The sequence below is a fragment of the Motacilla alba genome, chromosome 1A (genome assembly GCF_015832195.1).
Source record: "Motacilla alba alba isolate MOTALB_02 chromosome 1A, Motacilla_alba_V1.0_pri, whole genome shotgun sequence".
In the NCBI taxonomy this organism is placed as follows: domain Eukaryota; kingdom Metazoa; phylum Chordata; class Aves; order Passeriformes; family Motacillidae; genus Motacilla; species Motacilla alba.
This window is the reverse complement of record NC_052031.1, coordinates 66,964,552-66,990,417: the sequence shown is the minus strand read 5'-3', so window position 1 is coordinate 66,990,417 and position 25,866 is coordinate 66,964,552. Positions and strand designations below refer to the sequence as shown.

The 25,866-nt window shown below is 49.7% G+C and overlaps 2 protein-coding genes across 6 annotated transcripts in view; one reads left to right on the top strand and one right to left on the bottom strand.

The window, feature by feature from the left end:
- The window catches only part of CACNA2D4 (calcium voltage-gated channel auxiliary subunit alpha2delta 4), a 124,443-nt gene that overhangs the window by 72,212 nt on the left and 26,365 nt on the right, over positions 1-25,866 (top strand). The gene's annotated exons all lie outside the window — the stretch shown is intronic.
- Positions 309-24,408, bottom strand: LRTM2 (leucine rich repeats and transmembrane domains 2). Of its 3 annotated transcripts, XM_038153509.1 has the most exons (6): positions 22,609-23,558; positions 12,120-12,259; positions 11,155-11,291; positions 10,475-10,636; positions 6,060-6,650; positions 309-4,569 (listed from the first exon to the last, which is right to left on the bottom strand). In XM_038153509.1, the coding sequence occupies exons 4-6, from the start codon at positions 10,539-10,541 to the stop codon at positions 4,115-4,117; spliced, it is 1,113 nt and encodes a 370-aa protein (XP_038009437.1). In that variant the 5' UTR covers positions 10,542-10,636; positions 11,155-11,291; positions 12,120-12,259; positions 22,609-23,558; the 3' UTR covers positions 309-4,114. The 3 variants fall into 3 exon arrangements, with proteins under 3 accessions (XP_038009437.1, XP_038009438.1, XP_038009439.1); XM_038153510.1 differs by lacking the exon at positions 11,155-11,291 and having other exon boundaries at positions 22,609-24,408; XM_038153511.1 differs by lacking the exons at positions 11,155-11,291; positions 12,120-12,259 and having other exon boundaries at positions 22,609-24,408.

Below are 25,866 nucleotides of genomic sequence, written 5' to 3'. Positions count from 1 at the left end.
ATCTTATCCTTGTTATACAATCACCCTTGTCTGGCTGTGTCCCTGGAGCATTCTGTGTGTGTGTTTCTAGATCTAGGGTCTCACCTTCACCAACTGTGTGTTTAGTCCTAGAGCCTCACCCTGACTTACACTGATGTATTTTGTGTCTGTGCATGCTCACTCCAACTTCATGCAGTGTGTACAGACAAGAATATATCTGTGGGAATTGAGGGGCTTTCTCCTTTGGCTGGCTGTGGTGTTTGCTTCTGCAGGGGATAGGGAAAGAGTGAATGGTGTCATCAGAGATCTCATTTAAACAAGAAGGAGCGTAGGAAAATACATTCTTTATTATTATTCTGTAACAACAAGCCAGAAATATAATATACCTTTAAAAATTTTCTGTCTCATGCCAAAGAAACCTCCATTCAATCATTTTAGAAAATCTTGTCGCTCTCCCTCAAACAGTAACAAAAAAGAAGAAGGAAGTACAAGTGCCATCTGTTCCCTGCAAGGGATGTGCCTACCTGTCCCACAGGGTGTGGGGAAGGGGAGCAGGAGGGCTGTTCCTGGTGGCCCTGCCAGCCCAACATTGCCCTGGCATGTGTTGGACCTGCCAGCCCCAGAAGAGCCTTTCCTGAGGCACCTGCACATGTCATTGGAGCAGCTGCCTGCAGCAGAGGGTGCATCCAGGGGCATTCCCCCCATGCCCAGCCATGCCCGCAGGGACAACAGGAGCTGCTGTCCCCACACACCAGAGGAACCCCTTGGCTGGGCACACAAGGAGCACTGGGTCTCGTTCTGTATCCAGCATCCCACAGAGCTTTGTTTCTGCCTGCTCAGGATGCTGTGTTCCCTGCAGTGCTTGTGGGCAGTGCAGCAGCTCAGTCACACCAGGGCAGCCTGACTTCCAGGTGTGCTGGGGAACAGAGAAGGAGCCTGTTTGCAAACAGTGCCATGGAGAGGGCACTTCCCAGTGAGCCCAGTTACTCTGCTCTGCATGCAAAAGGACAGGTCCTCATCCTGCCAAACAGAGTATTTGCTTTCCAGAGGGACTCCTCGTAGCCAGCCTTCGTGTTTCCCAGCAACACTCAGTTCTCCCCTTTCCTGTCTTCTCCTTTCCTGGGTGGGTTTCTAAACATAGCAGTCCCTTGTCTAGGGTTGAGATAAATCCAGACTTTCTGCCGTATAAATTAAAACGAAAAAAGGAAAGGATGGGCAAGGTCATCACCAGCCCCACAACACAGGATATAGAAAATATTATTAGCAACAAAGAAAATTGGTCAGGGCAGGAGGAAGTCACAGGGAAGGTGCAGGGAAAGGAGGATTTCACACCCTCAACCCCTGCGTTGTCCCCTACCTTCTTCCCATTCATTTCACCTCTAGTCTATTTCCTTAAAAACAGTCTCTCTCTTATCTCACACACACACACGCACACACACACACACACACACATAGATCCCATTTGTTTTGTGCAATATGTCACCATTATTTGATGCAAGTAAAATATAGATCTATAAATATACCGCTCTGACTCAAGTCCCATTTCAAGTATGATTGCGGAGTCCAGTATGGTAAAGGGAGAGGTTCCCCTGAGAGGGAGGTTGGGGAGAGGTTTGGATCCAGCAGGCAGAGTCTGGTCCTGGCTTGCTGGGAATGTGGAACAGCAATAACACGCATACAGAGTCTGCAGTGCACCAGTTCTGCCCTTCAGAGCGGGCTACCCTTGGAGCAGATGGGATGGTTGGAGTGGCTGTACAGTGCATGGGGGAAGAGTTCTTCCTCCTCACATTTCACCAGCCCCCCTCCTTTTTGCTTCCTCTTCCCCACAGTGTGCTGGAAGCAGGGGGAATGTGTGTGTGCACACTGGTGGGCGGGCTGACTGCTTCTCCCAGTTCTTCCTCCGTGGCAGCCTGGTCTTCTGCTTCCCTGAAGAACATCCTCCTCTGCCTCCTTGGCTCTGGGTAGAGCAGGAGGGATTTTGCCACTCCAGGCTTTGATTGATGATGTTGTGTGCCCACGGGTCAGTATAGCCACCTCTCTGGGACCTGAAGGAGTGAGGAGCCAGTGTGCATTGCTTCCACAGGGATCCAGTCACAGCGAGCAGGAGGGCTATGAGATGTCCAACGGCACTGGGATTCAGATGGAGCAGGTGGAAGAGGTGACGTGCCCTGGCAGGGTGCACCTGCAGAGCATGCCGGGCTCTGAACACAGGTTGCTAGTGAAACACCCTGCAAGGCTGGGCTGGCTGCCAGCTTGTTTCCTGATGGCAGGGATCACACCATCCACAGGCACAGTGGATGCACGACCTCCGGTGTCATCTTCCTCGCCCAGGAATACCCACTGTGACGGGTTAGAGCAGGTTACCATGGCAATGTGCGCTCTCCCCTGGAGACAGCATTTTATCCCACTTCCACTGATACAAAATGAGTCCTTATGTTGAGTTCCTTTCATTTTTTTTTCCCCCCTCTCACTTTTTTTTTTCCCTGCCAGGTCAGAATGAGCCAAGACTAATAGGAGGCACTGCAGTCTGAGGGCTTTAAAATCTGGCTGGGAGAAGTCACCCTACGTGACAGTGGCAGTGTGCACGGCTGTGTATGTGGGCACACTCAGGTGCAGCTGTGGGTGTCATTGGACACCCCAATGATGGTGAAGGGAGTGCATGTGGTCTCTGCTGCCTTCTGTGCCAGACCCTTCCTGGGCTCTCCCACATGTGCCACACTGTGCTCCAGGTTCCAGCCTTCACCTCAAGACCCTTCATAACTCTGCCCACTCATTTTGGTCACCCCGTCTGCATCACCCTATTCCACACACCATGCTAGCCCCCGTGCCAGCCATGGCAGCTCCTGGGTTGTGTGACTTCTTCCCCTGACACCTTCCCCTAGGCTCACACTACTCAGCACGGCTTACACTCCTGATGAGCCACCTCCTCCTCTAGTCTTTCCTGATGACCCACTTCTGATCTGCCAATCAAACATTTCTAAATGGAGGCTTCATATCCTTACCCTCTCCATTTATTAGAGAAGACATAAAATAGATAAGAACACATCTTTTTTTTTTTTTTTTGATGCTGTGTAGTTATTTCCACAGACTGTTGCTGTAATCTCAATAACTTTGCCTCTCTCCATCCTCTTCTGCCAGTTCCCACTGGCTCTGCACTGTGGCTGAGATGTTTCTGTTACTCCTCAGTGGTGTGTGCATGTTTTTTGTCTGAAGCAGAAGGTGATACACACTATGTGATCTGGGTACGGTAAAGTGCCTGGATGTATCCATGGCTGCATGCAGAGGGCAGGTCAGCATGGGCATGAGTGATAGCTCTGCATGTGCAGGTTGGGTGCCTGGATGCCTGGGACTGGCTCTGTATGTGCGTGTTGGGATCAGAATGAGTCAGTGTGTGTGTGTGTGTGTGTGTTTACAGGAGGATGACTCTGTGCCTGTGCACCTGCAGCAGATGATGTGTGTGTCAGCTCGAAGGTTTGGACTTGGCCAGGAGCAAAAAGAGGGACACTGTGCTCCCTGGCAGTGTGTTAGGGTGATACAGATATCTTTCCACCTCTAAAAGTGAGAAGGGAAATCTACCACTGACTGTTGCCCTACCATAGGGACCTTGCCTCCCTTCTGATGTAATCTTGGCAGCACTGATTTGTAGGGTAGGCAGCAACTTTGTGTCACACAACAGCAGTGACCTAACCGTGAGGCATGGACACTTCTGGTATCCTGCTCCCCACATAAAGTTTCACACAGCTGCTCTCTGTTTGCACAGAACTCTTGACAGGACACAGGATGACTCAGGACCAAAGCTGAGAGGATGACACAGGGTCCCAGAAGGTGCCAGCAGCCTTTGCAGCAGGCATGTGAGGGAAGCTCTGTGCAAGGGCATGAGGCACAGCAAGCACTCGAGGTCTGACTCTACTTTATTTGTCTGGGAGGGCCCAAGGGTGAAAGGGCACAAAATGGGCCTGGGGCAGAGGAAAAGAAATTGAGCCAGGTGCCCTGACCCCCCAGAAGCATGTTGTACTACTTGGGTGAGTGGAGCAATAGCACAGTCTGTCTGGGAAGATGTATTTTGGGAGGACCCCATGCTTGACTGCTCTCAGGTACCTTTTTTCATCGCTGTCCCTTCCTTCCTAGAACAGTTTCACGCCACAGAAGAGATTTGTTTTTGTTCTTCATGTTCACCTTCTGTGTCACCCATGAGTGGCTGCCTCTTCTTCAGCTCACGGTGGTACTTGGCCATGAGGGAGGCATAGATGCAGCCATAGGCAGCTGCCACCACCATCATGATGCAAACGATGCCACAAACCACCCCTGCGATGATCACAGTGCCGATAGCCCGGCGCACGCTCACGGGCCTGTACCGCTGTTTCTGAGGGCATCCCACACTGGGCTCCACTTCTGTTTCTGGGCCTGATTTAGATTTGGAAGGAGCGGGGCTTCCTTTAGTGCAAGGTGGGCCAGTATTGTCCAGAACTGTAGAGCTGTTCTCGTCATCCAGCTGGGAGCAGTAGTTGAACATCTCCATGGGCACCATCCTCATGTCCTTTCCTTTCAGCTCCTTGGGCAAGGTGCAGGCCAGCTGGTCGATTTTCCCACCTGTTCCAATAGAGATAACAGGAGTCAATCACAGCTCCATGCCCATACAGAGGCAGCAGGGTTAGATCCTCAGCTGGAGTGAGTTCATGGGTCTCCATTCACACCTGCTTAAGTATTTTTTTCCCTGCAGAAGCTTCCCTGAACCATGTCAGGGGGCCAGTATGCCTCTGCCTAGGTTGGGTTTGACACTAGGGCTCCTGGTGCATAGCTGAATAGGCCAAGACATGAAAGTCCTCTGAAACCATTTAAGCCAGCCTCATACTGTTTAGGGAGTTATGTAAGTCTCAGAAGAACCACTTTAGAAAAAGAGAAATTAAAGCAAAAATATAGGACCAGGCTGTACTTTCTCAAAAAAACAACAGATACACATCCCATCTTCTGACAACTAATCCATCTCTGTGAAAATAATGACAGATGTTGAAACAAATGCTTGAGTGAGTTTGAGCAATTTCCTTGGAAGGGGGGGGGGAAAGCAAAGTTCTGTCTGCGTGCTTTCCACTGACTTTGTGATATGGTAGTCAAGAAAAAAAGAACAAAAAAAATAAGTGCAAAGTGGCACTCGTATGCCTGTTTGATTCTGCTCACACAAATGCATATTTCAGACTGCAGTGTAGCCATAGGCAGAGATAATCTCCTTGCAGCATGGCTGTGATCAGCAGGGATGTGACAGCTGACTGTTGCTATCCGCATGATTTGAGACCCTTTCCTACTCGTTGGTTCCAGAAACAGAAGGTCAGGCCTTCAATCCTCACTCCTGTAAAATGTGCCATCTTTCTTTGAGTTGCAGCTCCTGAAAGCATGTCATCCCATCAGCATTCCTGATAAGTGACATGTACCTTTCTAGTCTTCTGTGCTTCAACGAAAATCTGGAAATGCAAACTTGTCAAAAACTGCTGGGTTTGAAATGATGATGTCATAGCCAGTCTGATTTGGGGCCTGGCTTGTTAATTTGAGCTGTAGGTTGGGTTCTCCAATATGAGTTGCAGTGTTTTTCCTAAGTGTCAGTGTTTCCTAAGGTTCTTTTTTTTGGCAGCAAACCTGATGCTTTACAGCCAAATCTGACTTCTAATTCTATCATCTTTAGAAAGAGAATGGGATGGTTATTTCCAAGTGTGAAAAGCATTTCTTCTCTTTAGGCAGAAAGAGTAAGGTGAATTCCTAATCCTAAAATTTGAATTTTACTTGAGAAAAGTTCTTTCTTCTCTCAAGATTAAAAAAAACAAGTAATAGTTCATATTAGAAACAAAACAAGGAAACAGGAGATCTAGGGCTGCTGGGGACTTCACCGACTGGCAGTGTTGCTATATGAAGGTGCAGTGGCACTAAATTGTAGCAGGGTCCTCCTGCTCTTTGGCTGAGACCTGTTCACCAGGTCAGCCTGGCCTGCCAGTTGTATCTGCTCCTGTTTCTTCCCTGCCTGCCTTTTGCTTGCTTTTCCTGGAAGACCAGCTCTCCTCCACCTGCCTCCCCTCCCGCACGCGAGCACCTACCTCGGTAGGAGAACCACTCCATCCAGTGCTTGAAGTCTCGGAGGTTGCAGTCGCATTCCCAGGGGTTATCCCCAACCTGGAGGTGCTGCAGGCTGGTCAGAGGCTCAAAGGTCACCCTGTCCAGGCTCTGCAGGCGATTGGACCTGAGGGAGAGGGAGCGGAGAGCAGGCAGATCGTCAAAGATGCCTGAAGGGATCTGGGCCAAGCCATTGATGGAGAGATCCAGCTGGCGCAGCAGGGCCGTGTGTTGGAGCAGGTCCTTGTCCAAGGCCCGGATGCTGTTGTTCCTCAGCTGGAGCTCTGTGAGGTTCCCCAGGTCACTGAAGATGTTCTGAGGGAGCTGGTCCAAGAAGTTGTTGGATAGATCCAACCTCTGCAGAGCAGAGAGGTTGGAAAACACTGCTCCTGGCAGGATGCTGAGTTTGTTGTTGAGAAAGAGGAAGGTCCTGGTGTTTGTGGGGATGTCTGAGGGGATGGAAGAGAGGCCCAAGCCACTACAGTCCACTTCCAGGTTGCCACTGTTACACTTGCAGGAGGAAGGACAAGCAAAGAAGGACTCAGCAGCACATAGTGAGAGCCAGCAGCCAAGCACTGGAAGGTGAAAAGCAGGGAAGGAAGAGGGCGTGGATTAGATCAGTGCTGTCCCATCCTCACCCACCTCCGACTACAGCACAACCTTCACAGCAGGGCTCTTCACTCCAATGCCCTGCAGTGTAATGAGTTTCCTCACAGCTACATTCCTTTACCCCGGCCTGCATCCTGACAGCATGACTTTCCTCTTAGCCTGTTTTTTCAGAACAAGCAAGTAAATATCCTTCCAGTTTCACACCAAAGTCAGAACGCTGCATCCCAGCAGACTTTGCCAGCAGATACTGGAGCACTGGGGCCTGGCAGAGGAGAATGGAGCAGAGAGGAGTGGGAGGTGTCACCTCTGACAAAGGACAGTTCTTTCTAAACCATCAGGGTAGAGACAGGAGGGACCAGGTATAATTAAGAAGTTCCAATTTTTCACAAACAGATATGTTATTAAAAACCTTTTAAGAAAAATGAAAATAAAACAACCTACATTTCAGGTGTGCTCCTACAGTTTGAATCCTAATATTTGTGATTGATAAGACTCAGATCTAAGGCTCTAAATCAGTTTGTTTACCACATTCACAGTGTGTCATATGGGCCTTGTGTCCACTTTTTAATGAATTACATTACATTACAAAGGGATGACCAAGACAGCTGCTAAAAAGTAACAAGGGGTCCCCTAAATCACTGGACACCTGCTTGCCATTGCTCTCAAAACAGTTTCTGAATCCCAGAGCAACAGCCCCAAAAGTATCTCTGAGTGGCCAGTGACCACCCCCATCTAGAGGTGGTAACTGGGTACAGATCCAGCAATTGTTCTTATTAAGAACTTTGGACACATTCTGGACTACAGTCAAATCATGGGGCAAACCCTGGATCACGGTCACCAACTGGGCAGACAACAGACATGCAAAGAACAGTTTAAACCACATCTGACCAAAATGGCCCACAGCAATGGAATGAGGAAAAGAGGTGTTCGTTGGTCACTGACAAAAGCAGTGTCAGGAAGAGGGTTAACACACACACACCCTTTCTCCTACACTATCTCAAGGTTGGACAAATCACAAATCAGCATTTTTTAGAGCTGCTGGGGATTCCAGACATGGGTCCAGATCCTGCCAGTGGCACCAGGGCACTAGTTACCAGCCTTCCCTGGGAGCCAGTGGCTTTTCAAACTCTCATTTTTGTGACAAAGAAGCATTATCAGCAAGAAAGCAAGCTTTGTGCCTCTTGTCATTAGAGGAGTGGGAGTTATGTTTAAGCAGACTATGTAAAACATTTGCATCCTTCGTCTTAGCTCCTTTTGTGGAATTGAGATCGCACAATGAATTCCACTATCCTTCAATGTGGGAAGCAAATTCAGCTCCCTTGCAGTTTTTAAGGTGACAAGTTTGAGCATTTGACTAAAACTGAAGCAGGTTTCTCTGTACATCATGCCTGTCCTCTCCCTTTCTCACTTTTCTTCAGAGAAGGCAGTCACTTGGGTTGGTAGAGTCTTTTGAGGGGTGAATGGTAGCTAAAGGGGATGCATTGATTGTCTCGCCTTCCTGAACTGGCAGTCAGGTTCTTCTGTCCTGCTTTTCTTCAAGGAAGCAACAAGCAGGGGTTTTGCTTCTTAATCCTAAAGGAATTGTGAAAAGACTGCCACAAGAGAGGGAGCCAAAGGAGACCCCTGCTGTGGAGAAGCTCTGCCTGGAGCAGCTTTGCAGTCAGCTCTTCCTGTCTTCCCTTGTGCCACTCTTCTAGAGTTTAACCCCCAGCCCATTTTTTAATAGCAACTTTGCTTCTATCAGCGTTGGGCCTTCATACTCCAACCCTGTCGTCCTGCACAGGGCAAGTTTTGTGTTCCCAGTGATTCTTGTGAGAACTGGCAGATTTGTGGACTGGTAGTCTAAGGAGAACTATCCCATTTGAATCCTAAGCTTTATGACTTTATTAAGGACCAAGGCATAAATCTCTCCTATTTCATCTGTCTTTCGCAATTCTTCAGTAATTTTTTACTACCCTACAGTTGAGATCTCAGGTGTGCGTCAGCCCAGGCCATGCCAATAAATGTGCTCTTTTAAGGAGAATTATGGATCCTTATGGGGGAATGTAAGACAGATCTTTACCCAGACCACCTCTGTGCTTTCTTGTCATGCAGAGGCTGGAGCCCACAGCAGAAATTGCCATGAAAGTAGATCATAGCCAATGGGCTAGTGCAGTACAGGTAATGACTGGCTGGCTGATATTTAATTCTGTTCAGAATATGTCACACTCTTATTGTAGGGAGGGAATTAAAAGAATGGGAGCCAGAGTGGGGAAGGGAAAGAGCAATGAGTCATTCAAGTGACCCCGTCTTTTCCTGGATGCTTAACAAAAGCCCAGTATTAATAATAGATTGGCAGCTGTGATGATGAGATAACAGCTGCTTTGTACACCGAGAAAGGCAAGAGCAGCCCATGTGTAATGCTATCCAGGTGGCATTCTGTTCAGTGCTTATCTCTCAGAATGCCTGGCCGCCTGCGGCGCCGACTGGGTGGCTGTGGGGTTCCACCAGTGTGTATGCTGGCAGTGGCTGGCAGGAGCAGCCTCAGGCAGCTGGCTGTGGTTATGTTCAGGAAGTGGATTTATGCCAAGCTTCTGCAGCCATGTAGGATATGCCAAAAATGTCTTGTTGTTACCCATATATTACTGTATGCTTTTGGAAATATTTTACTGAAATCATACAGAAAAGAGATTTCGTTTTCATTTCCCTGCAAGAAGTGCATCCATGAGGATGTGAGCTGAGGCCAGGGAATTCATTGCGTTGGTTCAAGATGCAGCTCTACAGGAAAGAGAGGCAGGGAAGCAATAGACAAAACTTGAAGCTGTCTTCCAGCCCTACAGAAGGATGGATAATAAATGTTTTTGCGTTTGGGAAAGATCAAGTTACTTTGTGGGGTGTTTGGTGACTCTAGCAGGTGGCAGAAAGATGATCCAGGTATATCAGATTAAGTCGAGACTCAGTAGTGTTCATTATAAATAATTTAGACAGTCTAGTCTGTGAGGATGGATTACAAAGATGTTTGTTTTCTGGAGAAGGAAGTCATTCCCCCAGCTTCTTACTGCTGCAGCTCCAAATGTGACCAGGAGGACTGGAGCGAGGGAAACCATAGACCTACTTGGTGTCTGGGCATGCAGTAGTGAGGGACACTCTCCAAGTGTCCTCTTTACTCTGCTGTGGTCCCCAGATACTTCTCTGAGATGCAGATAAATTCCCAAAGCCCCACATCACCCTAGCAGTGCCCTCTCTGCACTCAGGGGTACTGCAGCAGCTGCCCCAGCCCACTGGGAATATGCACAGGCTGAACGTTTACAATTTAATTTGAAAGAGAGCTTCTTTATTTGCTCCTTGATTTTCACTACATGTGGCAGTGCCCAGTAGGAGAATTCTGCCTTCACATCCTGCATTTCCCTCTGAAATCTGTTGTGACTTTTGCTGTGAAGAGCTTTGCTCAGCAGCCTGTGTAAAACCCCAAGCACAGAGAGGAGTCTGCAGCTCATAGGATACTGATTTGAGAAAGGTTCAGGGTGGATCTTTGTGCAGTGGTGTCTGTCGTGCTGTTTCTCACCTGCCAGGCCCACTGGAATTCAGAAGCAATCATCACTCGCTGTCCCACTTTAAGCCCATCTTCAGCTTTAGAATATCACTCTCCCTCCCAGCTAGCCTGGCCTCTAAAGGAATGAGGAATTAGTTCAAACATCTCCATTCTTAGCTGTCCCTCTCCCCTGTTCTTAACCCTGATGTGACCTATTTTCTTCCCATTCCCTTGACAAACAGGAATACTGTAGTTGGTACCTGAGCAGGCATTACTTACGACAAGCCTCCTGCCACCTCATGAGGAACCTGCTCCTCCACCGGTGGCCAGCACTTGCAGGCAGCATCGTGGTCTTCTCCAGCGTGTCTTCACATCCAACAGCCAGCCTGGCCCACGGCCCCACAGGGAGAAGGAATGACCTTGTAGCCTGCCTGCCAGGTCCTGTAGAGGGAAAGCAGAACTGAGCAGATGAGATTCACTTCCATGGGTGCAGCACACAGGGCTGAGCTCAGGGCTGTCCTTTCCCCTCCCCAATTAGCGTTTTGCCTTTGAGGCATCAATTCTGTTTTGGAGGAGAAATGGAGGGTGTTTCAGGAGGCACAGTGTGTTGAAGGCGCAACATTAATTCATTTTGAACCTCATGGTGCAGAACTAAAACCTGATTCACCTAAGTGTCAGAGAGAAGTTTGTGCTTGAATAGCCTGCTGTGGTAGCTACGTTAGCTTCATGCTCAAGGTTAACCTGATGAATCGCTAAGGTGACCCTGCCAGGGCAGCAGACTCCGGCTCATTGCTGTCGCCTCCACGCAGGCTGATGCCACCTGTGCACCCTCTGCCTGACGCACGGCTCAGGCTCGCTGAGATCTGGGCACCGGCGGCTGCCAAGCTGCTTCTCTCCCCGCTCCTCCTCCCCCCTCTCCACCACACCCGTCCCCCCACCCCCCGTGCCGTATTCCCTACCAGCACTTCCTGTCTGGTTTAAGGTAAAATGGATGTGGTGGCTAGAGCAGCACCGCTTCAGCTTGGGGATTTCCCACTGCAGCAACTGCAGGAGCTGAAGAGCGAGCGAGCCTCGGAGGAGAAGGATAAGGAAGGACCTGAGGCGGGGGAGACCGAGTGGGAGTGTTGAAAAGAGAGGAATTGCATCTTAATTAGTAGAAGGAAAAATCCTCAGTCTAATTAGAAACCCAAAGACCATAAAACTCTCCCCTGACAGTAAGTGACTGACAACAGGTTTCAACTTCCCTCCCGCTTCCCTTTTGGATACAAGGAGGCAGGAAAAATGAAAACACCACAAATCCTTCCGTCCCCCTGTGTACTCTCTGACGTGCCACCCACAGTCACAGCAGCAGTTAGATGGACACATTTCAACCAGAGTACAGAAATAAGCCATCCTCCATCCCCTCTGAGGGGCTCTGACAACATCCACGGTGGCTGTTTTAGCTGGGTGCTGCACTGCCACCAGGACATTCTCCCCACACACGTGCCAGGTGCCTACCCTCCCCCAGGCTCCCAAACTGATTTATTTTATATGGGAATGTAAACCACCAGGAAATATTAAAATTAGCATCTTGATGAAAATTACGAGCAGGTTCAGTACCTAGGCTAGCACATTTGCAAGGCTATTTAGATCATTTACCTAAATGCCAATGCACCAAACACCTCTCACAGTACAGAAACCAATTCAACCTTCATCCACTGCAGCCCCCCACTCCCCAAACTGAGCTGGAGCCCTCTCTCTGCAGTTCCCACTGAAGGAGAAGCTGTAACAAATAGCTGTCCCCATTTGGTGCTTGCACTCGACCTGACCGAGGAGACTTTCAGCCTCCCCCATAGAAACGTCTCCATCCTAAATGCCACCCCTGAAGTCTCCTGTCCCCGCCTGCCCATATGGAAAAGGAGGATGAAAAGCTGCAGGCACTTACCTGGAGGGGTTCTGCCTGCAGCCACTTCCACCCGACTCCCCGGACACTGCCCAATTACAGCCTCTTCCTTCCCTCTCCCTCCTTGACTTTCAGTCCCCAGCAGCAGGCTTTCCGTGTGCTCTATTTAACTCCCTACAGCACTGGAATAAACGGCAGAGTTAAGCTGACAGCCACAGAGCCTTATCTGCCTGCTGGATAGCGCCAGTCGATCAGCTCCAAATCCTGTTGCCAAATGATCACGTCCTTGCTCTCGGCATCAGGGGCAGCCGCCTGCCATGCTCTGCCTTTCCCTCTTCCCCACCTTCACTCCATCTAACTTTGTCAGGGTTATAGATAGCTCTGTTCCTTGTGCTCTTGCCTTTTGGCTCTGTTTTGTAACACCCCATCTGTATCAGCTGGCTTCGTTCCAATTAGGGGGGCTTAGCAATTTTTTTTAAAAAAACCAGAACTAGCTTCCTTGGGTGCTTTATGACATGGTTTCCCTCTGCGGTGTCCCCTCAAACCCAGGCCCCCACTCAGGCCATACACTGGTGTCTCTCCCAGTGCTCTGTGCAATTCATCCAAGCTGTCCCCAGGCAAGGATGGGGGCCGGGGGCAGGGCTGGCACACCCGGGCGTGAGGATGGGGACGGGGTCAGGGTCCACCCCCGGCTCCTTCTGCTCCAGCAGGGCAAGTCCAGCTCCTGCACTCATTTCTGGTACCTCACGGGCGCCTCTTTCCCTCAGGCAGCACCAAGGCTCAAGCAGAGAGTGCAGGGTGGGAGGAGCAGCCATGTATAAATAAGCCTTTTCCCTATGTTTAGAATTTATTACAGTGCATAGTGATTAACACCTGTTCAGGCTTTAATGTCAGTCTCCTGCGCTGCAACATGCACTGAGATGGAGGGGCCTTGATAAACCCAAGATTATTTTGAAGCATGTCACATATATGCCACACTCCCCGCTCCATAGATAGCAGCCACCCTGTGTGCACTCATACACGTGTTTCCAAGACTTAAAAGCAGCTACCTTCATGTACAAATGCACAGTCACCAACCTAGCTTAAATTTACAAATGTGTGCACGGAGCTGGGCTTGCACATGTTCCAGGGACTCTTCTGTAACCCATATTTATCAACCTCCATGTCTTCCACAAAGCTGCCTGCTTCTCCAAGCACACCATATGCCCAGGTGGCAGAGCAGTAGATTTGGAATACATAGAGGTGAGGGTCAATGAGTTTCTGCATTTATACCTTGAAGAAGTATGTTCATGGAAAAATTTTAATTCCAAACATCCAGAAAAAAAAACCCAGTTTCTCCTACGCATCTACTGCCCATAAGAACATTATACCCCTAGTGATTAATATTCCACAGTCAGGAGAGAGCAAGGAGGCAGGGAGGATTTTTAAGAGTTTCTTTTTTAAAGGTTTCCTCTGACTTGTCTTGAATTCTGACTTAATTAGCAGTTTTCTTGTGGCCCAAGAGATGCCTTCTGCTCTGCAGAGCACCAGGCCAACTGCACTCACTGCCAGTGCAGCACTGGGAACATGTGTTGGGGCTAATAGCACCTGCCCACACCTCCAGCCTCTCCGAAGCAGCACCAGATGTGTCTGGCTGCCTTCAGCCTGACAGCCAGGAATTTTTCCAGCACTCTGGAAGACCTAGGGATGCTCCCTGTATGTCCCCCACTCAACAAGAGAGGCACCGTGCCATCTGTTCTGAGCTTGTCTGGCATTGCTTATGTTTGGGGGCTCAAGGCTGGTCAGCATTGCTGGAGCTCTGAGTGCTCTGAAGTCACCCAAGGGTTCCACAAACCAGGCATTTGTCTCTCTCATGGGCTTTCTAGATGATTCCTTCTCCCTAGAGCAACATGTCAGCTGAATGCCCTGTTATCCATGGGGCACAGAGGCCAGAGCTTTCTTCTGTGTGCTTGGAGTTGAATGTCTTTCCGCATTCTTGAGAAAACAGGGTTGCCTGTGGGGCTGGTGACGGCCTTTTCCTATTACTGCTTCAAATAGGACAGCAAAAGACAACTTTTTTAGTTTCAGCTCGAAGCAACAAAATGAAATCATCCGTTCCTGGCCCATGGGCTCCAGTGGCCAAAAATACATCGAGCTGAAGTGCCACTTGGACATTTGGCCTGCTGTCAGACTCTAGAGGACTCACTAATGAGGATTCCCCTAATTAGATTGAACAGCACACTGGGGGTTGCAGAGGGGATTGTAATGACTCCGCAGCACTTGCCAGGGCCTGAAAACTCCAGCAGGCACTATTCCTGCCTTGTTCCTGCTCCTCTGTGCCCAGACACCAGCCATGTTTGCAGTATCACTCCAAAGCCCTGGCTTTTGTGGGGAGGGTCCCAAGGAGCATGCTGGAAGAGCAGGGAGGGTTTCAGTTTACTGTATCCACATACTGGCTTAGTAACTCTTCCCTAATTCTGTGTCACCTTCTATCCAAAGCTTGCCGTGTGCTCTATGAATGGCTCTTACAGCGTTATTTTGTCTTTAATGACCCCCAGAAGTAAGGCTGAGGTAAGAGCCAGTAGTGCTTCTGCTCTGGGTAGGTGGATAAATCTATCCCATTCTCCACACAACAGCACTGAGGCTAGAGACACAGGGGACTGTGTCACTAGGATGAGACACTGTCAGAAACAAAACCCAGCAACCTCTGTCTCTGATTATCTCTCCAAGTCCCTTGCACTAACCCTTGGATCATGGCTGGGGGATCAGACTCCGTTAACAGCTTGGCTTATGAGCGCTGGCAGGGCATGTGGGTGACCTATATTACAGAAGGGTAGGTAGCAGAGACTGCAACAGATGCCAGCAATAAATTATCAGAAAGTATGCACAGACTTTCATCCCTCCCCCACACTCTCCTTCATGGCAAAGTCCCTTTCCCCTTTCCAATGCTGAATTGCTTTAGCCTTTATCAGAAAAGCAGCAGCATGAGGGAGGGCATGGAGGACGCTTTAAGGAGATTATCTTCTTTCCTTCCCCTTTCCTTGTTGCTTTTAGGATTCATGTTTTACTGCTATCACCCCATAATGGACAGGGACAGTGGTACCCCAGCGTTTAGTGGCTAATACATGTTGTTCTGTGCATGTCCCTTCATCTGCCCTTGGTGGGGGGCAAGTGGCAGCAGAGACACATAATCTGTGTGGCCTGACTTCCACACCACAAGTGGCTTTAGATGGCATGGAGATCTCACCCATTCAGGTCCCCCAATAGACCTGCTAGTTGTGCAAATTTTTGATCCCAAGAGGTGACATTGTCTCAGTGGCGGCCCCTCTTTGTTGTCTCTTTGGAATGCAAAAACACTCAGAAGTGGCAGAGAAGCTCAGCAATGCTGTAGAAACATCCAGTGTGTGTCACTGCTCCAGTGAGCTTCCCAGCCAAGGAGCTGGGGGCTTCATTTGCAGCACTTGCTGATTTATTAACACGTGTTCAAGATTCATTAGTGTTGTGCTGTCACAATCAATGGAAAGCACATTTTAAATTCATACAAGAAACCCGGCTGCAGAAGAAATAGTGCCCTCTGACTTGCAGTGATCAATCACAGCTAAGCAAAACACCTCATACAGAAAGCTGTAAAGCAAGTAGAAAAAGTGTAAAACCCACTTGGTCTTGTAAAGGACTCTGCCACATTCCTGGCCTGATGTGAATAAAAACCTCACCTTTTGTGATATGAAAAGGTCAAAAAGTTTCAGATTTTTGGATTGGCAATGTAGTCACCTCTGAAATGCAAATGTGTTGATGGTAAAAAATGTTTCCTCCTCAGGACCCTCCCAGAAAGATCAACTTTATCCCTGTTTTATGGAAGGGTAAACTATGATGCAGGTAAAACTGGCTGCTGATTTTGGCCGGCTGAAATTTCAGCTGCCTTGCTTTTGATACTTCATCATTAGTCCACATCAGTTCCCCACTCACTCAGGGTTTTCAAAGCTGTCAAGTGCAGTGTTTCCACTTGGGGTCATAAATGCTGTCCTGTCCTGTAGAGAGTATTTGTAGGACTTATCAAAGCTACACATAATAAAATATTTTTGGCCAGGTTTTCCCAAAGTTTCCTGACAGGCCTGTGGCAATAACAGGAGAGAAGCCAAGCCAATTTTCTTGATTCCTCATTCCATACCTTAAGCAGAAAACACTATTTGCATCCCAAGCCTCCCTGACCAATGCACAATAATGAGATTGTGGAATTTTGGAAGAGCTGGAGCCTCAGCAAATCCTCTGAGCATAGCAAGGGGAGACAGTGAGGGTAGCACTGCTGGGAAAGACCCAGATTGCTGTGGAGATGTGGAATTCCTTGGGAAGCTGTGGAAGCAGGTGGAGAGAGCGGGATATCCAACCAGGAGTGACAGGAAAGTCCCAGCACAGTGAAAAGTGTGGCATATGGCGGAGGCCCAGAGCAGCAGCAGGAGGAGAGCTGAGGGGGCAGTTGACAGGAAGAAATCCAGCCATGTGTGTGCCAGCATCTTCTCCAAGTATTACGGAACGCGACAGACCACGTGCATGTTTCCTCCCTGCAGAGCGGAGGCAGCTGAGAAGGGAAGCGGGTGAGGGAGTGGGAGAGGGGCTCAGAGGAGGGACACGTGAGCTGACTACCCAGTTTCCTCCTCTTTTTCTTGCCACAGGGTGATGTTTTTGTTCTTCTCACACTGTTGGCAAAAATTGGTAACCAAGTGAGATGTGGAGGGGGGTTCTACATGAAGGTTGAGATAACATTTTCTGATCCAGCCGGGAACAGTTGGCTGTGGGTGGTGGCTTGTCACCAGCCCTGCCAGTTCTAATCCAGATCCCAGTTTTTCTCATTCTCTCAGCTGTGGAGTGAAGAGCCTTCCCTACAACTTTAATTTCCTGCAGGGGTTAATCCCATGGTAAGTGGTAGCTCAGGCCCTTAATCCTTTCGCTCAGTCCCTTGACAGAAGGACTGCAGGTCTGAGGGAGGCACCCTTCTGCTCCCAGTTCCTCCTCTACACCCCACGAGCATCCTCCAGCTCACTGGCATTTAAAATGCTGCTCCCTGCTTCCTGGCAAGCCTACCCTGGGGGTGTGGGTGGGTGGTACAACCAAGAAAAGGTTGCAGGCAGAGAAGACAGCTTGGTGGGTGAATCCTGGTTCCGTGGTCCTCATTCCCATCACTACTGTGTTCACAGGTATTTTCTGCATTTCTTGGCTGGATGGTGCTCTGAATCCCAAAGTATTCTCTTTCTTGTTTTTATTTGGGTGGTGTTCAAGAAGGAAGGTGTGTATGGGCCCACATTTGTGAGAATTCTCTGAGAGGTCAAAAATTTCAACATGGCCCAGTACCCTCCCTGGGTCTCTTACTTAGAGTCAAAGGATGCAGCAGATCTTAAAGAGGGAAGGTGCCAGCCTGTCTGAGATAAGAGATACATTTACATGAACCAAGCAGTAGATGGAGGTGCATCAATTTAGCAGCAAGATAGGAAAATGTAAGTTTTTAATCAGTATAAGTTCTGTCCCTGGAGCACTAGGCTAGATTTCTGTTAAACAGTATGACCAGACTTCCAAATCAAGGGGCTTCCAGATCAATATCAAGAGACCCCTGTTAAACCTTATGGGGGTCAAGGCACTTCAGCCATGAGCCTTTTCTCCTTGTGGTTTCTCATTCCAAAAATGAGGCAAGGTTTTGCAAGCCTGAGTGAAGCCTTGCACACAAAATGCCCCACACTTGTTTGTTTTCCATCATTCATTTCTGCCTCAGCCCAAAAACTGGTTTTGCTTTTTTCATTGCCTGCATTTTGAAATACACTGGGCCCTTGAGCTCACTGGCCTTCCTTATGCTTGACTCTTGTTTCTCTTTCTTCTGGTGGAGAAGCCAGCGTGGTGAGGAGCTGCTGCCACTAAGGCTGCTCCCCCTTTTCCTCCCTCCCCTCATTGGCTGTGCTTCCCTGGGTGCCAGGCCCCCAAAAGGAGCTGCAAGGGTAATGGCTTGTCACTTTGGCTGCTGGAGCAGGAGGAGAGAGGCAATGTAGAAAACACTGGAAAAATGGAAGAACTTAACTAAGGTGTCACCAGGCTGTGCCCTGGGCATGTCCAGAGGGGCAGGGGCCATCCATGCCTGCACAGTGGTGGGGCAGAGCACGAGATGCTGGCAGTAAAAATCCTCTCAGCTCTAATCATAAGGGGATCAGCAATCCAGCATGCGCATAGCTCCCGGCAAACCTCCTGAGGAAAGGCTGACTCTCATCATTCCCACACAATGCATTTGTACTGGACTCTGAAGGAGACCTTTTCCTGCCTTGGTGAGTTGCAGAGATCTGTCTCACTTGGTTGCCACTGTGGCTCAAGGTTGTTGGTGCTGCCTGGAAGAGCCTGGAGCTGTTCTGCTGCTCCATCACCTTCCCAGAGCGTCCAAGAGGGGCACCCTGCAAAGTCCACACAAGCTGCATGGGATCTGGGCTGCTGCCTTCAGCTCCAGGGGTGCCTGCAGATCCTTGGGACACATTTATGCTTCTTACAAGCTGGGAACATTGCCCATAGCTCAACAAGATGTGGTGACAGCTCTCACAACCCAGAGCTCCAGCCAGGATCTTTGGATGCATGTGGGTTAGCACACAGATCACAGCCTCATGCTGCAGAGCTTGCCGAGGCTGAGGAAGGCCTGCAAATTTGATGTGACTTAAGTTTTCTCCAGGGTTTGCAGCCACAGAAGAGATACCTTTGTGACAAAGTTGACAAGCCATTAAAATCACTAGAAGTGGTGTGGAGAGCAGGGCCCACCTTCAGCCCCTCTGCCCCACACAGGTACCTCACAGCAAAGTCACTTTGGGCAGTGCTGGCACTAGGGAGTCTCACCAGGAGGGGAAAGGCAGCCCGAGAAATGAGTGCCAAGCCGAGTTGCCTTTAACAGCTCATCTCCAGTCTCAGGGTGAGGTCTTGCTTTTTTATCCCTTGTATGAGAGCATGGTTCATGGGGAAGGAATCTTCCCAGCCTCCTTGAAGTGAGGAGGAGTCTGGTAGCAGGGCATGTCTTCCAAGAAAAACTTCCAGGTTTTTCTTGCAGTCGGTCAATAAATTCTGACTTGTGTGACTTTGCTGTAAATTTATGTCTCAGTCCTTCCTGTGATGGGTGTGGGGCATTTATGCAGGGAATAAATAATAGACAGTCTCCTGTTTTCCCATTCATAAAAATATAATGAGGAAATGCTTATTTTCATTAAAGAAAAAAAATGTTGGCATATGATAAAATGGGCTTGCAAAGCCAAGGACTTAAATGTGTGCTTATACTTGCTCAACCTTCATTCAGCCACTTGCATGGATGCAGCACAGCACTGCCTATGCTCACCCAAACAAGTTCTATTTCTTTTTTTCACAGGACCCTGTCCCATACTCAGTGCAAAGGATACATGATACTCAAGCTAACAATGAGGATGTTGTAATAAATAAGGCTGTTTTTATATGGTCAGAATTAAATATTAAACCACAGTTTTGGCAGGAGGCCACAATCTGTACATTCCTAATTTTGTGGGTGCCCAACACGAGACCCTAGGGGCCATTTTGCAGAACTGCTGAACACTCACAGCTGTTTTCCAAAATGCTGGCAGCTTAGCCAGCAAACTGGTACAATCTCAAGGGCTCAATAGCACTGAGAGCCAAGAGGTCCCAGGCCCTTGTCCTGCACCTGCTGCTCCTTCCCTGTGTGGCTAAAAGGGGAAGTCTCTTTTCCCTTCAAAAGCCAGGAAAACCACCATTCTCTCTTGCCTCATCAGAAGCATAAATTCTCTCTCATCAGCTGCAAGGCAACTGTAGCTGCTAACATCTTCAGAACAGCACAAGACAATGAATAGTGATGTATTGCCTGCAGGGCTTGCTTGGCAGGCAGTAAACAAATAAAAGAGACACACATTTTGCAGTATCCAAAAAAAAAAAAAAAGAGCCCCCTGCTTTACTCCTTGAGCACCATGTAGCCAGGTACCCTGAATGAAGCAGCTCATGAAAATACAGCGTGTGATCCTACCAGTCAGGACTGCAACCCAGTGCAAGTGGCACGCTGCCTCCAGTAGCAGTATATCCTAACTTCCAACTGCTTGTTTTTACAATATGAATAATATATTTCCCATAACCCAACCACTCACAGATGAAGCAACTTTTCCTTGCATCTCTTGAGTCCAGAATTGAACTAGTTTATAGAAAAAAATGCACATCTTCTTGCTGTTATCATCCCCTCAATCACAAAAGGGCTTTTTTGTGAGCCAGCATTTTGGTAAAGCCGCAGCAGGAATAGGGTATGTGTGACAAGGTGTTTCCCTGCAGCAGGAGGAACATCCCAGAACTCCCACTCCTGCTTCTTTCCAGGGAGAACTGAGTGTGTGCCATGGTGTAGCATGCTGAGGCATTACCCAGCTGGCCGGAGCATCCCAGTATGGTCATCCTGAGCTATGGTTTGAGCCACCCAGGACTGGGACAGTTGTCAAGCAGTGTAAGCAGCTGCTTGTAACCAAACATGGCAAATGAAGGAAACTGCCTGCTCTGTCTTTTGACTCAGCAACAGGCAAGAGTCACCGAAGAAATACCCAGAAATGCCCTCCCACAGGCTTGAGCCTCTCCCCATCCTGTTCCAGTCTCTGTTGCTCCCTGAATGCTTCTGTCCAGGTATCCTTGTGGCCCCGTGCTGACCCTCCCAGCCCTACTGACACACAGCTCTGCCTTCATCAGGCTTCTGTGGTGCAGAAGAGCCTAGAAAATCCTTTCTGCATCAGGCTTAAAAAAAAAAAAAAAAAAAAAAAGCCAGGGGAAAGGCAAGAAGCTGGAGTGCCTCTTAAAGATGTCTGAGCTGAGAGTGCACCTTGCTAGCATGTGACATTCACTTTGCTGGAGGAAAGGGTAAAGCTATGATCTGGTATAAAAATTACATAAGAAGGCTTCCTCCTTTTCTCTTTGCAAACAGCCCCTTTGCTCAGGATTTACCATAATTCCTCCAAGTGGACAGGATGCACTAACAGAGGCAGCACTGATGTCTGACAGGGAGACAACTCCCGCAAGCCCTTCGCTCATGTGGAATAATTCCCTTGCAAATGTTGTTTGCCCACAGCAGTTAGAGGAAAATCCACCCCTGCCCCCAACAGATTTGAGCCACAAAGCTCAGAAGAAAAATGGTCTGCAGTTCAGGAAAGGCTCCCTTCTCCTCACGGCTAGGAAGGTCCCCTGCTTTGGGACAAGTCACTCTCTGTGTTTAAGGGTTCCCTTGTCTTTTAAGGGTTTCCTTCTCCTGCAACAGCAGCAGCTCCGGTCCTTCCCCAAATGAGATCTGAATTTCTGTCTCCACCCTTGAGTGGCAGGTCAGACCCTTGCAGCAGAGCAGTGCTGTATCCTGCCCACTGCCATTCCCATCAGGGCTGTGCTGGATGTGGCACATTCAGGTTACCTGGCAGTCCACGTGGTGGGCCTGGGGCCCAGCTTGATCATGACCTGGTTGGAGCAACAGCTTCAAACACCCTCTCTCCCCAAATCAGGAGAGCTCCAGTTTAACATGTCGCTCTTAATTAGCAGGAGATGCAGGGATGGTAATAAACTGGTCAGGCAGAGGGAGGAGGAGGGGGCAGAATGCCCTGTGTGGGATGTGTGTGTGTGCACGTGTCTGTGCATGCGTATGTACACACACACAGACGCAGGCTAACACTTATATATGCTCCTGTCCACAGTGTGCTTTGCCTCGGCTCGTTTGGGACCTCATTCTCACTCTTTCCTCCCAGTTGGGGCTGGAAAAGGCTGTGAAGCTTCTCTGTGCTGTGTTTCACCCACCCCCCTCAGTGCTGTGCCTTCCACCCAAAAGTTCAGAAATCACAGGCTCAGCCTGCGGAGATGCTGAAAGCGACTCGGGGCTTATTTTTGGCTCTACTTGTGATTTGGCATCCTTCACTTCATGTCCTGTGGTCATGTCCATGAGCACACACCCCCACACACTTATACACATACAGCCCCCCATTCCTAAAGCTGTGCACTGAGGGCTGAACCTCTTCGGTTTTGGTCCGTACTTCTCCATTTTAGGTTGATCTTACTGAGACAGCTGAGTCCAAAATGATAGCCGGCAAAGCCATCGCAAGTCAGGAGAGTGGCACCTCTGTGAGAGCCCCGGGGAGCCGACAAAAGTCAGGGGGGGACAAAAGTCAGGGTTCACCAGGAGCTGCCCGGTACGGGGTGACCCCAGCACCGAGCTCTCAGCCTCCGAGCCGCACCGGAGCCGCCTGTGGTGCAAGGAAAGCTGCCGGTGCTGTTCTAAAGCTGGGAGAAGTTGCTCCCGGCTGCGTGCACCGAAACTGGACTGGAAGCAGCAGGAACAACCTCTGCGGCAGGTTTGCCGTTCCGCCGTACGGCAGAAAGCGCTGCCCGGCAGGCTGGCACAAGGGAGCCTTGGCGCTGCGCTGCCTGGCACGCAGCGCTGCCCTGCCTGCCGCCCCCCTCCCCGGGGAAGCCGCTTCCTGGGGGGCAGCTCCGCTCGCCTCGCTCAGCCGGGGACGGGGGAAAAACGCAAAAGGGAAACGTCTGTACTTACCTCTCTCCGGCTGGAATGGACCCTCCTGTGAGAATGGCAGCTCTCCCGGCCCTCCGAACCCGGTACAATCCCAAAGCAAATCCAGCAGAAAGTGCCTCTGTTCTGGACCCTAGCTGGCAGGAGCCCTCCCTAGCCAGCCGCTGGCCTCGCGTGGAGGGCAGGGGAGCCGCACAGCGAGATGACAGCGTGGGAAAGGGACTGTAATCCTCCGTAAATAATAAATAGGGGGAGAGAGAAAGAGAGAGAGAGAGAGGCGGGAGAGGGAGCGACTGTGCGCGGTGAAGTGACAGCTGGGGGTACATCTGCGATGGCAGCAGCACACGCACAGGAACGCGCACAGACAGTGCAGAGGAGTCACCCCGCCAGGCAGGCAGGATCTGCTCCCAAACACCCAGAGGAAGGAGCTCGGGAGGTTTTCATTCCTCTCAGTGCATCCTGGAGAAAGGGCAGTTGCTGTCAGTCCCTCTCTCTCCCTCATCCCGCCCTTGCTTCCATCCCTCTCCGGGTGCCAGGAGCCGAGGGGCTCGAGGAGGGGTGAGGAGATGCCAGGGCGGGAGGAGCTCCCCACAGCCCCTGAGGAGGTAGATTGGTCAGGCACAGGTTACAAGAGAAAGCACCGAGCTGAACAGTTCCTCCCCTCCCTCCATCTCTCCCCTGCTACGGCTGATGACAATAAACTCAGAGAGAAAGGCATCGGGATGAAAAGGGACAAGCCCTGGGTTTTGTATAGGAGCGAGGCAAGCGGCTGCAGCGATGGGGACACAGCAGGGGAGAACCCGGTGGGCTTGGGAGAAAGGCACCCCCTTCCCACTTCCCACCAGTGTTCCAGAGGCAGTGCATCCAAGAGGGAGACAAACGAGAGGTGCCCGCCGTGGGCAGCACAGCCCTGTGTCTCTTTCCTTAGGGATTCAGGAATAACTTGAGGGGTGCTGTTAGGGAGTAGTTGGGACGAGGAGAATGGGTGAAAGATCCACAGTTTGTTCCCCTGAACTTTGGGTGCAGCAGAGAGAGTGTTCAGCCATAGGTGCATGTGTCAGGTGCCGTGACATCCATCAGTGACAGGCATTCCCTGCCCTCCCTGACATTGCCTGCTGGTACAGCCAAATCCAGCCCACTACCACCACTGGGATTTCCTCTGTGCTCTCCTACAGGCCCCTGTAGCCTTCCCTCCCAAAACCAGCCCCCTACCTTGCCTTCCTCCATCTTGATGAGGACCTCAGTAGCTCGCATTTACAAGAATTACTGTTTTGTTGATCTATTTAAACTGCCCCTTCTATCAGGTCCAGTATCATAAAACAGGCTGTTTTGGGCTCTTTGTTCATTTTAATGTGTCTGGAAGCTATCTTTTGAAGTGAAATTTTTAGAGGACTCAAAAAGTAAAATTTCAAGTTACTAACTCAAGAGGGAAAATAAGAATATTTCAGAAATGGGGACTAGAAAATGCAAATGGATGGTACAGGCATGGCTGTTCTGCTGTTCTGGTACCTTCCAGTTGAATCACATGTTTTGTGTGATCGTTGGACCAGCTACCATGAAAACAGGTTGTGAATGGCAAGCTAAGCCTTGGGAAGCACTCTGCAGAATGCAATCTTGAGACTTTGTTGTGCCTTTTTATTGTGCAGCAGGCCCAAGAATTGAATCTTGGGGAGAGCTCCTTATGTGAACAACATATGGATAATCAAAGAGAGAAGCCAGAGACTGCAGACAGGAAGAGGGGCAAGCAGAGGATGAGCTAATGAAGCAGGCATGCTCAGCAGAGGGATGAGCAGGTGGAGGGGAAGGCTCTTCTCTCCACGGTGAACAGCAGTGCACAGCTCCAGGGAAGGCCCACTGCAGCCATGGCTTTGCAGGCAGGGTGGGGAGTGGCAAGTGTTGCACAGCTTTGGGTACCGTGTCAACATGGTGCTGCCTGCCTGTGCCAGGTGTTCAGCACCACTTCTCCTCGTGCTTTATTGCATTGCTGGGCTGCTGCAGTGGCACAAGTTGCTTGCATGTGAGTAGGAATAAAACTGTTAGCCATGGCATCTCTGGGGACTCTGCAGCAGCCGCTCATCATTTCATGGACCTCAGATCTTCCTGCTGATGCAGTGTACCCTTTGCCACCAGAGCAAAAAGGCTCACTAACAATCAGTTGTCCTTTGGAACAAGCGCAGAGGAGTTTATTCCAGTTTTTTCCCTCTCACTTGAGCCATAGCATCGTCCTTATCTCAGACTGGATCACTGCTTTCCTCCTTTCTCCTTGACCTCACCAACAGTGTGAAGACACACAGATGACTATCTGTTACTAGCACTGAGGGGGTTGATTGTGGCCTGCTTCTCCTCAGCTCCCATGTCTTACTCAGGTCACCTAACTGTGTCAAGGCTTCTCACAGTTCCTGCCAGCTGCCACTTTCTGTCCCTGCCACTAGCCACCAGTCTGACCCCCCAGGTTTTCTTCTCCATCATGTTGCAGGCAGCTCTGTCCAGGCTGGGTACGTGCTGCTTATGCCTCCTGGGCAGAAGCAAGGATTTACAACCAGGGACTAAAACCTCTGTGAAGAACAATTTGAGGCCAAGTGTTCCCAGTGGCAAAAAACATGAGCCACTGAGTAAGTCTGCATTTCAAGGTTGGTTATGTAGGTATCGACTCCTCTTCAAGTCTCATGGAAACTGTATGTCCTGGGTAATACTCAGTCCCATTGATGTGATCTGCTGTGATAAGAGGAATGACTCTTCCTTGAGATGGTTTGAAAGGATGAATTTATTTAAAGCTATGTACCAAATCGGGTGCGTGGGCCTCATGGGACTCAGCAGCAACAGCACCGCTTGCCTGCTGTCATGGCGTGTCGGTTTGTCAGCAGGGGCACCAAGCCAAACCATGCCTGCCACAGCCTCGATGAAGCTGGGGAATCTTCACCCAGGCCAGACTCAGCCCTGTCCTTCCTCCTTTGTTTGCATTCTTTGCCCTGTCTGGTTTGTGCTCCGTGAGGCTGAGGGCAATGCAGCTCTACAGAATCATTCCTTTCCCCCACAGACAGGCAGTCAGATTCAGTTTACAGCAGGGAGAGCTGGATGAGAAATGTGCCTCTGATAGATGGGATTTGTAAGATGTACCAGCTGTAGGAACATGACAAAGACACTGGTATAAAACACAGAGCTAATGCCAGGTACTAGGGTCTCTGTACATGAGGCAAGAAAATATCCCATTGCATACTCCAGTTTTAATTCATACCCATTTGAATTAGAGCATCAGATCATACTGTTAACTTAAAAGCACCC

Bases quoted from the DNA above. Each gene is read 5' to 3' on its own strand.
- LRTM2 (XM_038153510.1), bottom strand. From the start codon at position 10,541: ATGCTGCCTGCAAGTGCTGGCCACCGGTGGAGGAGCAGGTTCCTCATG. The intron at 6,651-10,474 runs GTAAGTAATGCC...TTCACCTTCCAG, and splicing joins GAGGTGGCAGGAGGCTTGTC to TGCTTGGCTGCTGGCTCTCA. The intron at 4,570-6,059 runs GTAGGTGCTCGC...CTATTGGAACAG, and splicing joins GGAGTGGTTCTCCTACCGAG to GTGGGAAAATCGACCAGCTG.